Raw genomic sequence first — 13,860 nt, 5'->3', positions numbered from 1 at the left:
TCTAATAACAAAATAATAATAATAAGGCTATTGATAATTTTTATGTAATAAAAAGAAATAAAAATATGTTATATAATCATAATGTTTACTTGACACATTACTAGTTTTATGCCAAAAAGGGATCTGGACTGTGATGAATTGCAATTTTTCTACTACAGAGGTGGATAAACCCACTTGGTGAATCTATTCTGTGTTATAATAATCAGTATTAAACACTGAATTTGGTTTTTAAAATTCCCAGGGCCTTCAAAATGAAATTTCCTTCTCTTAATTTAAGCAGACATTTTCATCATTGAATAGAAAGTTACACAGTTTAACTCCATGCCATGCAACTGCACAACAGATTACTTTTCTATCCCCTTTAAACTTCTTTACAGATCACTGTCACAGGGGCAAAGCATACGTCAAAGTAATTACCCAAAAGCACTTACTATAGTAATAATAATTTTATAACAAACTTATTTTGTTATTAATAAAGCATTTTAAAAATACCTTCGATCTAAGGTAGTTACATGAAAATGAACAAGCTCAGGATCACTATGGTTAAGACGTTCATATAATTTTTCCTGGCTATCTTTTTCATAGTCTTGCACATTCATCAGATCAGCATAGAGATCATATACATCACTTGAGTTATCTAAACCACTGTGCGTGTGTACAGGACAAAATGTCATATTTCTTGGGAGAGTTTTTGCTCTTGAGAGATGGATATCAGCTATACTGTTCCTTGCAGATACTCCTATATCAATATAGTAATAATGTAAAGAGTATTATATATATTAATAGACAGCTGAACAGTTAGTCCAAGTTACACTAAAACAACTGCAACAAAATTACATAAAAGAAAAGCTTGTCATCAAAACAGTTTATGAAATATTTTTATAGAAAATTTTTAGTAAATTGACAATTTAAAAATTGATGAAAAGAAATACAATATCAATATATGGCACCTCATAATGGAACTTAATATATCTTTATAAAATAAATTTGAGAACGTACTAAATAGTGACAAAAGTAAAGATTAACATCACAAGCTTCATTCAACAAATGCAATAGATAAATTTAGTCAACTAGTATTAGTTAATTGCCAAATTATGGTAGGTAAGTGGCAAATGATGCAAGCAAGAAGGCTTATACAGCATCAGCAAAAAAAAAGAAAAAGCCAACACTTCCCATATTATTTGTTCATCCCCTCTAGGGTTTGTCTAGTTCTTTCTTGTATTTATTCAAACTATCCACCTCTACAACAACAGATGGAAGTTTGTTCCAACAACCAACTATCTGCTGGCTGAAGACAAATTTCTGCACATCTATACTGTATCCATCCTTCCTGAATTTGTTCCCTCATGCATGTACCCCGAGCAAGAGGAAGGATTCCATCAGCCAATATGGCTGATGGAATCCTTCCTCTTGCCATCATTTCTAGTAAGAGCACCCTTTTGTTCCCCTCACTAATGTCACTGCTGTTCTCTGCATCCATTCCAACAGATCCACATTCTTCCTAAAATTAGGCTTTCAGAACAGTAGTCAGTACTCAAGATGTGGACTAACCATTGTCTTATACAATGGGATAATCATTTCCTTATTCCTGTTGACAACTTTCCTGCATATCATTGACAAAATTCCATGAATTGTCTTGGCAGCCTGTGTGTGATTGCTCAGAAAACTTCACACACAAATAAACTCACCTTGTGCCTTCTAAATTTTCCATTACCAAGTGGTATCACACAGTTGATATTGTAATCTGGAATTACTGTTACCCATATGAAGTACTTTGCCTTTGTCAGTGTCAAACTTCTAGGTTTTGATAATATAAAAGGAAACGATCTTTTTTTAATTTTTTTTAATTTGGTTATGTTAATTCTGAATCTGGACAAAAATTTTACAGTTCATCCTAGTTTTTTTTTTTTTTTTTGGGGGGGGGGTGGAAGGGTAAAAAAAAAAGGTTTTATAGTTTAAAAAAATAAACTTTTGAAACAATCAATTTTTTATAGTTAACACACAAACAGGACACTGTTTACAGTACTATAATTTGTATATTAGTATTAGTCTACAGTTCATGGAAAATCCAGACTTTTGCTTAAACTAACTAATACTAATACACTTATTAACTTATTCTGATAATTAACAACTTACTGGCTAAAAGAAAGCTCCCTTTAATCCAAACTGCATGCTAAACCTGGCCCCCCTTCCACCCCACAATTTGAATTAATGCCTCAAGCTCTGGTATCATCCTTTCTTTCTCTACTGTTTATAATACAATCCCATTTAGTGCAAGACCTTGCAGTACAGCATAACTGTCACTTTTCTGGCCATTCTTATAGTCTATCCAAGTCATGCTGAAGGAGTGCTGATTGTTAACCACTCTTGACATCATTAAGTGACCATTTCACTTTCATTTATTTTACCATCTACATGTCAATCAAATCCCCTGTAAGATATAGATGTACTAAGCTTTGTAGCCTAGATATTTGAAGTCAACGTTCCTCATATGGATGCCCTTTTGCCATCTCAGCAGGTTCACTGCCCAAGTTCAGAACCTTTCAAGAAGCTCAATGTCTTTTAGGTATTTAGACACAGTATTCCAAGTGCAATCCTACAGTTATCCTATACAGTGGGATTATGACCTCCCTATCTCTATAAACAAATATTTGAAAAGTCATCGATAGGATATGATACAATGGGCTTGCTGCTGTCTATACTACATGGAGATTTGTTTGTTTTGTTGTTATTTGGTTTTTTAGGAGCATCAGCAACTGAGGCCATATTGCTCCAGGGATATGCAGTGGTCATTCCCTGACCTTTCCACATCCTCTGTATGTGGTGGTCACGGGCACTACATGGAGAAAACTCATCTTTGTGGGTATTATAACTCAAAATTCCTTTCTTCCTTTATTGTTTGTAATCCAGTCCTATTAAGACTTTGCTTTTTTGCTGCAATAAAGCATAACTGCCACTCTTCTGGAAATCCTTGAAGCCTATCCAAGTCATCCATCATAGTGATTAATGATCAATGCTGCTTGGCACTGATCATTAATTACTCTCCCAATCTTGACATCATGTTTCCCTTCGCTGATGCATTATATAAAATCAGAAACAAAAGCGGTACCAGTACTGATAATCTTTAACTGCTATTTCCTTCAGAATACTATTTCAGCAAAATTTTTATTTTAAATGACCCACCCTGTATTCTACTCTTGATCATTGCCTTCATGATTTTCTGTACCACTGAAGTCAGATTGTTGTCTGTAGTTACCCACTTCATTTTTAGAACTTCCTTTTATTTAGTAATACGAACACTTTTCCACTCTAAAGGAACCTCTCTCCCATGTTCAATGATATCCTCACAATTTTAATGGTTCAATGCACTCTCTCTCACACCTCAAAATTAACATTGACTACACAAACCTTACTTAATGCTTTGGTTTGAAAGATGATGGCATGTACTCAGCAATTTATTATTATTATTAGCTATATGGTGCAAAGAAGCCTGAGGCTCATGCTGCACCAGCAAAAAAAAAAAAAAAATCCCACGTTACCCTGAGTGAGAGAGAGAGAAATAGAAGGGAATCACCAAGAAAGATAATATCCAGCTCTTTTTTAAGGAGTTGGTGTGTGTGTGTGTGTGTGATTCATTTGAAGTGGAGGTGCCAATGCATCATCAATACATAAAGGCAGTTCTAAAAATGAGGTGGGTAACTATAGCCCAGTCTATCTGACTTCAGTGGTTGAGAAAGTCGTGGAGGCAAGGATGAAGTACAAGATCATTCAGAGAGAAATTTCAAAAGAAAGAACAAGTAGCATTAGCATTAGTAGAGGCATATGATGCAAGAAAGCAACCTTACGCAGCATCAACAAAAAAAAAAAAAAAAAAACCACCACTCCCATTTCACCCCTCCATTCGTTCGAAATACCTGTCCAGCTGAGCCTTAAATTTATTTTGGCTATCAACTTCCACAACAAGAGATGGAAATCTGTTCCACCAACCAACTACTCGCTGGCTAAAGGCAAATTTCTGCACATCTATCCTACATCTCTCTTTTCTCAATTTCAATTTATGCCCTCTCAGATGATTATTCTGAGCAAGACGAAGAATCCCACATCAGCACTGAGCATGCTCAAACCATTCAAGGCTTTATACACCTCTATCAAATCACCTTGCCAGTGCCTAGTCGCCAGACACTGTAATTTGCAAAACTTAAGCCTTTCTTCGTAAGAGCAACCCTTTGTGCCATTCACTAATCTTGTTGCCCTTCTCTGTACTCGTTCCAGCAGCTCTACATCCTTCTTGAAATGAGACCTCTAGACCTGTATACAGTACTCAAGGTGTGGCCTGACCATTGCCTTATGCAAGGGAATAATCACCTCCTTATCCCTGCTAGAAAAATTCCTGTATATCATTGACAAGACACCATGAGCTACTCTTGCAGCCCATCTGCACTGCTCAGAGAACTTCATATCTGCCTGCTCAATTAACCCCAGGTCCTTTTCATTCTCTACTACTGTCAGTGTAGTACCACAGAGTTGATACGTTGCTCTGGGGTTACTGTTTCCCATATGTAGTACTTTACATTTGTCAATGTTAAACTTCATTTGCCACCTCTCAGCCCACCTGCTCAACCTTTCCAGATTCTGTTGCAGCAGCATAGTATCAGTAGTGTCCTTAACAACCCTGCCAACCTTTGTATCATCTGCAAACTTGGATATTAAGTTTGATATACCATCATCAATATCATTTATAAATACAGAAAAGTGACACTAGACCCTTTCAATATAACTAATTTGTTACTGTACTGCTCAGTCTAACTCACACAGCCTATCTTCACTACGATAATCATTTGTCTGTGAAGACCTATGTGAATTACCTATTCAGTAAGCAAGTTATCTAAGGTTGTCTAAATATAATTTCTGCTGTATCAATACTGTACCAATTATGCAAGAGTATAGTCTGATTTGTTCTTTGTACTCAGCCAGCAGTTCTCTTAATCAGATTTGCAAATCTATTATAATGGTAATAGATTTGCAAATATTACAAATGGTATTACAATTTGTAGCTGTTGTAATGTTCAGTAATTCAGTACATTTTAAGTTGCTCATGCCATTTTATTCAGCTTATTAAACTGGCTAGCTCAGGGGTGGGCAACCTTTTTAAGTGGTGGCCAAAAAAATGTCTGTGAGGTACACGCAGGCCAAATTTTTTTTTAGCTTTCCACAATTTTTGGATTATTTTTAGGATTATTAAAATGGTGTATAATGAAAAAACTGTCATAAACAGTTTTATGTTATTGATTGTAATATATATACCTGTACATATACAGGCAACCCTCGTATAACATGGTACTTCTACAACCAGGTTTTGATCTAACACGGTTGATAAATTTTGGCAATCTTCTTACAACACAGTACCTATATAACATGGTTAGAGAATTGCAACAAACCTCGCATAACATGGTATTTTTGAGCTTTTGTGCATGGAAAACCCTGCTATTATGTTGGATGTAATTTTTCAACATTTCCATTTTTTTTTGTGAATTTCTGCTGTTGGCTCGCTAGAGGCTATGCAAACAAACAAAAAAAAAAAAAAAAAATCATTGGGAACCCCCCCATATTTTATTTTGTTGGGGAATCCCCGTGTTAAGTTCTGTGCTATTGAATTTGTGCTTGTTTGAGGCCATAAAAATTGGTGACTACGAAGCGTGCAGTTCACGACTTAAGGTTTTTGTAAGATTTTGGTTTTTATTTGATCGTTTATAAATTTTTCCACTTATGTATTTATTACTAAACTTTGTTCTTGTCTGCGTGAGTAGCACATGGTATCATCACCGTCCTCCCCCACACTCGGTGGAAAAGGCCCTGGCTTGAATCCCGTCGTGATGCTTTTATGGGCTTTTTTTTCACTCCGTAGCTGAGTTAGTCAGTCTCGGGAGTAGATAGCAAGGCGTTTCCCCCAGAAACTGGGGTTTTTCTCCAGAAAAACAAGCAAATTGACCAGAGAACATGCAATTTACAGACACAATACACATGGGTATATCAAATAACTTTCTGAGTAACCCTAATGCAATAGTTATACTTTGTTCTTAAGCACTGTATTGGAATAATTTCTTTGTTGTGAATTAAATTCCAGTCCTAAATTATGCCTAAGGAAAGTAAAAAAGCACCTCTCAAAAGACATTTTTCAATTGTGCACTTTTTTGGAATCATAGCTTTATCGCTGAAAGAAGTAAAACTGTCAACGTTAAATGCATGTTGGAAAAATGTATGGCCAGAGTCAGTTTATTCAGGAAATATGGTTGAAATGGCAGAAAGCAGAATCAGCGCAATAGTAGAACTTGCTAAGTCGGTAGGAGGGTTTGATGATATAACTACTGAACATGTTCAAGAATTACTGGTAGAAAAAGAGGCTGGTGAAGCAGATTTGGTGGAAATGGAATCGGAGGTAAACCAAATCAATTCAGAGGATGATAGTGCAGATGAAAATTCTGGAGTTCCAAATTTTATACTAAAAAGCATACGGCAATGTATAAAGTTTGCCAAGCAATTAGAATCATTTTTTTTTTAATGCAGATTGTTTGACTGAAAGGAGCTGTTGTTGTTATTTGGTTTTTAGGAGCATTAGCAACTAAGGCCATATTGTTCCGGGGATATGCGGTGGTCATTCCCTGACCTTTCCGCATCCTCCATATTTGGTGGCTCACGGGCTCGAACCCCGACTGAAAGGAGCACAAAGTTCAAAAGGCAGCTTGAAAAATGATTAGCTCCACACCATGAAATTTACAAAGATCTCTCAAGCACAAGCAAACAAACTTAGATTACTGAATTTTTAAAGAGAGCAAAAGATACACGAAATCTAGATGCTGCAGAAGAAAGTTCAGAAGGTGAAGATATTCTGCAACAGAGAAAACACCCTCATTTGATTGTGCTTAGCAGTGATGAAGAGGAAGAAAATTAAATGAATGTACATTCATTTACTCATCCTGGAGATACGTTCCAGGACTTCTTACATATCTGAACTATATGTATCACAGTTTGTAAGATGTTTGTTCAGCTATTACTATTTTTAATAAAAATTAAGGATGTATTTTTGTTAGCTTTGCCCGCCCCCTATTGGTTCTTAGTCCCCATATAACAGGTTTTGCACTACAGAGGAACCTAACTACCATGTTATATGAGGGTTACCTGTAATTAATTTTATTAATAAACAAAATGAAATACAAATTCAAGATAAAATTACAAAAATACAATTATAGTAACAAAATACAGATATAAGACATAATATTCCAGTAACAAAAACTGCAATACTTTATTTTTATATTTAATGAGAGATTTGATACTGTTCATTTTTTATCAGTGAATCGATATGTGGATTGATATATATCTTAGCAATGTGCAGAGTATTCTAAATTTACATCAGAAAGTCAGAATCTGTGCTTGCATTTTATAAATGTCATTTTTGGAAAAAAAAAAAGTTCACATTTGCATGTGTTACCAAATAATGAGAGAATTTTCTTTGGATTATCTATCACCTGTGTGAATTCTTCTTGGTTCAAATTTTTATAAAATTTGTGATCAGAAACAGCCTGTCCCCGACATACTGTAAGAGATACATTCCAGGATTTCTTACATAAGTCTATTTTTGCATAACTCAGGAAAGACTAATAAAATATTGCTACTATATCCTTGATATGCATAATTACACAAACCACAATATCCTCAGAAGAATGAAGAAAAATAGTTATATACCATAACAATTAAAAACTTTTATCTGAGGACAACGGTGAAGTAGCCGGAGTGGCACATAGGAAAAGGAAATAAAAATGCATATTATTGTACTGTAAAAACTGATATGTATTTCATACACTATGTAGGTTTTATAAGAGCTACTAAGGGAATTAAAACCAATGTGTACATATTAAGAAAATTTGTCTAAACCACACAATGAATCAAATTCTATACCTTTCAGGTGAAGAACTGAAGGCAACTTAAAATAAACCTGATGCATTAATAAGACACATTAATCACAGGGTGTTGTGGGCTGAGTAGAGGTCAGGGAGGCAGAACATGATATAAACTCTTCGTTCTTCATCTATTTTGAATGTTTTTTTTTTTCCCTCTTCATAAATTTCACGATAAGCAATCTTGAACTTTTCTTTCTATTTTCAAGAAAATTTCGGCGTTTTAATCCAGTCCGTCATACACACCGAGAGACCTTCCTGAATTTTACGAAATGCTTCTGCTATTTCCTTTAATTTGAACTGCTTCTTGGGTTGCTCTGATTCCTCAATGGATTCGGCTCTCTCTTGCGCCTCAACTCTGCACATTCAACTGGACTAGGTTTTCTGTTATTAAATCTTCACCTCATTCATTCACAAGCTCATCTACATCTTTGTCCTCCAGGACCAGATGCAACTCCTGGGCTAAGTTTACAACTTCTTTGGTAACAGAAGACATCAGCTCATTTTTGTTGAGCCTTCATTGTTAAGCTCGGAATTTTTTAGATTTTTTCCAAGGTCAGAAGCTCATGTGGTTGATTGAGTGGGAAGATAGTGGTTGTCAAAGAGTATTGCTCCTCATGGGGCTAATGTTATTAGTTTAATCCCCCAGGGATCACTACTAGGCCAATTGTTGTTTTCAATAATTATTAATGTTATTGACGAAGGCAATAAAATTAATGTTTAAGTTTTGGGACAATACAAAGGTCGGCAGGATAGTTAATAATGTGACAAGTTGTTGTCACATCATTCCAGGCCCTTGAAACGTTGCGTATTCCATCGAAGATTTTAAAGGGCTAGAGTGTAATTCTCCAAAGAAATAGCCAATAGGACACAACCATGTGGCTTGAACATTGGAGGGTTTCTCTGAAGTGCAATGTAGTTCACCTGTCAAACACATGTTGAATATTTCTTCAGAATTTTTTAAACCAGAAATGAAATGTTAACTCCAATTATTTATCTAGATTCTAATTACTTTCTATGGGAATGAAAATAAAAACTTATACAGTACTTATTGTTCCTCAATTCGACTTCACTCTTAAAATTTATACAAAAAGTATCTTTACGATTTTACAAACAAATTTACATAAGTCTGAAGTTAGTAACTCAGGTTTACATAAGTCGGGGCTAACTGTAATTCCAAAAATTTCACTTTCTTTGGCAGGCTGGAGGTTGTCCACCCCCCTGGGCTAGTTCATTATTCATTTATCTCTGCACCCTCCTTGTGCTATATTTTCTTAGTGGTACATATGCATTCATGTTCTGTGTGCTATCTCCCCAGTTGATAGAGGCCATGTAGCACCCTTAAACTATCATAATCTTCTGAGGCAACTGCTTTCAGGGTATTCCATAATTCAAATTATTTGCCCTCTGTATGCTATCTTCCCAGTTGACAGAGGGCATATACAACCCTAAGCAGTGGTCTCATTTCCTGAAATTAAAACTCATGCCTCCTCTCTTCTTGTTATCCACCTTAGAACTTGCTACTGATAGATCCTTTACTATCAACCATATGCTGTAATTTGATTAATGGGCGATGGTCGAGACTAGAATATTCCTTCGCCTAGTACGTTCCCTAACATGCTGATACAAAAACAATCATCTAGTTGATGTAAAAATTTTGTCCCCATGGTGAGTTCTCCCCTCTCACTTTTTCCAATCAATAAGCAGAAATCAAAATCGGCCATGATAAGGCATTCACATTTGCTCATCCATTCCAGCTGCACATAGGGGAGCTAACTGTGGTCGTCACAATCTTCTTGCCTGTAGCATACCCCGCCACTTCTCATTTAACTCAGCCTCCAATATTCTCACACTACACAGATTCTATGCTGGAATGCATAAGTCCTGAATCAGGGAAAGCTTTTTTTGCACTCGGGCTTCTTTTTAATAAGATGAACCCCTCCCCTTTCTGTCTTGCCTATCCTTCCCAAATGCATTTGACATGCCAGAGTGAAATTCATCATCCAATTACTAGAGGATGCCAAGTATCTGTTAACTTTATTATGTCAACAGGTGACAAGGAACCACTTAGATAAGTATTCAAAACTCCACATGTAAGTATAATATCATGAGTTTGCCTTTGTCTAGTTTTGGTTTTTATTTTCTATGGAATGGTTCCATTTACCACATTACATATCCGTATTATGGGATGTTTTACGTTGGCGAGATTGCCAGAAGGTTAAAAGACTGTATTTCAGAGCATGAGGTGGCTCTCCGCACCGCCAACTTTGAGTACTCTCCCGTTGCTAAACATTATTGGGTTGAGCAACATAACCCTGATCCCTGTAGTGACATTGAAACTGTTGACTACTCACGTGATTACCGCCAGCGCTCGTGGCTTGAGGTACTCCACATAGTTAATTGTAGTCGTACTATGAATCCAAGCAGGGGAGTTCATATACGTCTCATTATGTAGTCTGTCATTCTACAGTGCAATGAGTGCTGCCATACATTATGCATGCATAGTACTGCATCATTGGCAAGGGAGTTGTGATTTTACGATCGTGCTCAGTCATCTTCGGTTATATTACCCAGTGCATGTGTTTGTGTATATACACAGGAAGTTCCCAACTTTACGAGTTAATTCATTCCTAGCACGCGCTAGTAAAGCAGGAATTTATTTCCCATAGACGTAATGTTAAAAAGAGGGGTTACGCTCTCAACAATGAAATTTGACCATAGTAATGTTAAATAAAAGTTAACAAAACAGTAGTTGGTGCTTAAACAATGATTTATTTATCCAAAGAAATGAAAACGTAGCATTTAAAATAAAAAAAATATATATAATAATAAATAAATTATTTATGTTATACAAATGTTAAAGAATGTTTGTTCTTCATCATCATTGATTAAATGCACATTCGTTGATGGTTCTTCACTCAATGTTAGCTCGGCACTCGTTGGTTTGTTGGAAGCACAAGGAGTAGTCTACTTCAGAAATGCTTCAAGAGTCATTTGTTTCCAAGACAGTCTTCTCTTTTCTTTATAAATTTCATGATAGCATGCATAAGCATTTTTTAAATCTGTAGCAACTTACTAGTGTGCTCCAAATTTGAATCTTGTGACTTGAAAATCGCAATTGGTTTTCTGTTCTGAAAAGCTTCGAAGAGCCACTTGAGAGTGAAGGAACAAACAGGAGTTCCGGCTGTTAAATCTTCTTCCTCGGCGTCTTCACATTTTGCCATTCAAAGGAGGTCTTCATTTGTGAGCTCTCCATTGTGTGCTTGAAGCAGGTCAGTGACATGAGTGGTAGAAACCTGAAGCTGCAATTGGTTTGCAATATTAATGACCGCTTCTGTTCATTTTGTACAATCTCTGCTGGTCCTTGAAATTCCGTCAAAATTATCAAAAAACTGAGGACAGTTTATTCCAAAGACCCTTCATGTTCTTCTCAGTAATTTTGTTCGAGGCTCGTTTTATTATTTTGATTGCATCTAAAATATGGAATTCTTTCCAAAATTCTTTAAGAGTTGGACATTATTCCTTATCTCTGCCTGAACAAAAAAAAAAGCACACACAGTAGTAGCACAATCATACACCACAGTATTGTATAGCTATGCACGTGTGGCTTGATATGCTGTATTTATCAATATTTAGCATCACTTATTTATTGCAATTAATGTTCATATTTTTGATTTTGTTAGCACTTTATAAAAAAAAGTTGTAAACTAGGGAACTCTTAAAGCAGGAACTGCCTGTTCAGGAATACCATTCAAGCAACATCTGGAGAGAATGCAATTTTATTGATAGAATTCTGGAAAAAGTATAGCATCAAAGATGACATTGAGAACATCCATAAGTCATGGCTTGAACTTACATCAAGCAATATGAGAGTCGTGCAGAAGCATCTTCTTCCTCACTGTGTAAATGAATTTAAAGGCTTTCCAAAAGAAATGGAAGGTGTTGTTGAAGAAATAACTCACATCAGAAAGGACCTTGATTTTAATGAGTTAGACAACCAAAATATTCAAGAATTAATTGAATCCCATTCCAAAGAACTGAGCAATAGTGATCTAAATTTAGATACCCAACGAGTGTACGAAGATACCTCGTTTGGTTTGTTTGGTTTTATTGGCGCATTAGCTACTAAGGCTATAATGCGCCAAACTAAAGTCATATATAAAAATTTCAATTTTCACTGACCTAATTACTTAGGCCAGCATGTCAGTATATAAAATAACAAAGGTATAAAATGTAGAAAAGATAAATCAATAAAGAAATAACATAACATGTAAATATTAAATACAAGTAAAAAGCCTTATTGATTTAAAATAACTAAAAATAGCAGACACATGGTCATTGTCGGATAACATCTGACTGAGTGTATACGGCTCAGTCAGATGATTAAAAACGCTAGAACGGATATTGCTAAAATCTGGACAGTCGATTAAAAGGTGTCTAATCGATAAAATTGTGCCACAAGACTCACACATAGGAGGGTCATCAGCCCTCAGCAGAAAAGAATGTGTCAAATGACTATGTCCTATGCGGGTCCGGGCAAGAACAACTTCCTCCTTACGATTCCTGCGCAGACTAGACTGCCACGGTTCAATAACAGGCTTTATACGATATAATTTATTCGCAGTCTGTCTATTCCACGAATCCTGCCATTGGGAATGTACCTTTTGATGTACTATTTGCCTGTAGTCTGTATAGGGGACTAACAGGCAGCGGTTATTATTGGGAATTGCTGATTTGGCTGCGGCGTCAGCCAAATCATTTCCCCTAAACCCAATGTGGCTGGGAATCCAGCAGAAGCGGATGTCATATTCGCGTTCACGGAGAAAGTGAATCTTCTGCCGAATGCTAGACAGGACTGGATGAGGATTATACCTCACAGATATTAAAGCCTGTAACATGCTAAGAGAGTCGGAATATAAAATGAACCGTTGGTATTGGCATTTACTAATATGATCCAAGGCTAACTCTACAGCGTGCAGCTCTGCAGTAAATATGCTGCAATCCGAGGGAATCTGCTCTGATATAGTGCTGTCTGTGAAGACAGCAGCAGATCCCACATATGATTCTGACTTCGAACCGTCTGTGTAGACTGGCGCGAAGTCGGAATATTCAGTTCGGTGTGCTGAATGAAGCTGCAGGTAGACACATGATGGCGTGTCCGACTTTCCCCAGTTTCTAAGCGACAAGTCGCATGCCGGGACACGAGCATGCCAGGGTGGAAAGGATTGCTTTGATGTTTGGGCAACCTTGTCTACCTTGATATTAAGTTCTTTGAGTAGCTCTTGGAAACGAATACCAAAAGGACGATTGGCAGTCTTACAAGTATTGTATAAATTTTCCCATCGTGGCTCAAAAACGAATGGCCACGTAGGATGGTCTGGCAGGGATTTCAGTTTTAAAGCATACTTTAAAGACAACTGCTTACGTCGAAGTGATAACGGTGGTTCGTTTGCTTCGACGTATAAGCTCTGGACAGGAGATGTGCGATATGCTCCAGTAGCAATACGTAGGGCCTGATGATGGATGGGGTCCAGCCATCGCAGGACACTGTCTCTGGCTGAGGAATATATCTGGGACCCATAATCTAATTTGGATCGCACAAGTGCACGGTAAAGCCGTAGAAGGGTGCATCGGTCTGCACCCCAAGATAAGGAGGAGAGCGAGCGGAGCATATTAAGGGCTCTTGTGCACTTTGTGCGGAGTTGACGAATGTGATCCAAAAAGTTCAATTTTTTATCGAATATGAGTCCCAAGAATTTTGTGTTCGCTGATACTGGAATAGCATTTTGTCCGAGCCTTAATTCAGGTTCAGGATGAAGATTATGCTTGCGACAAAAGTGTACGCAAACGGTCTTCTCCGGCGAGAACCTGAAGCCATTAGCAAGTGCCCAGGAATTTAGACTATCAA

The 13,860-nt window shown here is 36.8% G+C and overlaps 1 protein-coding gene across 6 annotated transcripts in view; it reads right to left on the bottom strand.

The window, feature by feature from the left end:
- LOC150088181 (rho guanine nucleotide exchange factor 10-like protein) overlaps positions 1–13,860 on the bottom strand; it is a 465,691-nt gene that overhangs the window by 16,376 nt on the left and 435,455 nt on the right. For all 6 annotated transcript variants that reach the window (XM_090369366.1, XM_090369362.1, XM_090369365.1 and 3 more), the window contains one exon: positions 493–739. In XM_090369366.1, the coding sequence (XP_090225492.1) occupies positions 493–739 (247 nt within the window). The remainder of the gene's footprint in view (positions 1–492; positions 740–13,860) is intronic.

This window comes from Mastigoproctus giganteus, chromosome 3, assembly GCF_048544385.1.
Source record: "Mastigoproctus giganteus isolate SK-2022 chromosome 3, ASM4854438v1, whole genome shotgun sequence".
NCBI lineage: Eukaryota > Metazoa > Arthropoda > Arachnida > Uropygi > Thelyphonidae > Mastigoproctus > Mastigoproctus giganteus.
This window is presented reverse-complemented; position numbering and strand designations above follow the sequence as displayed.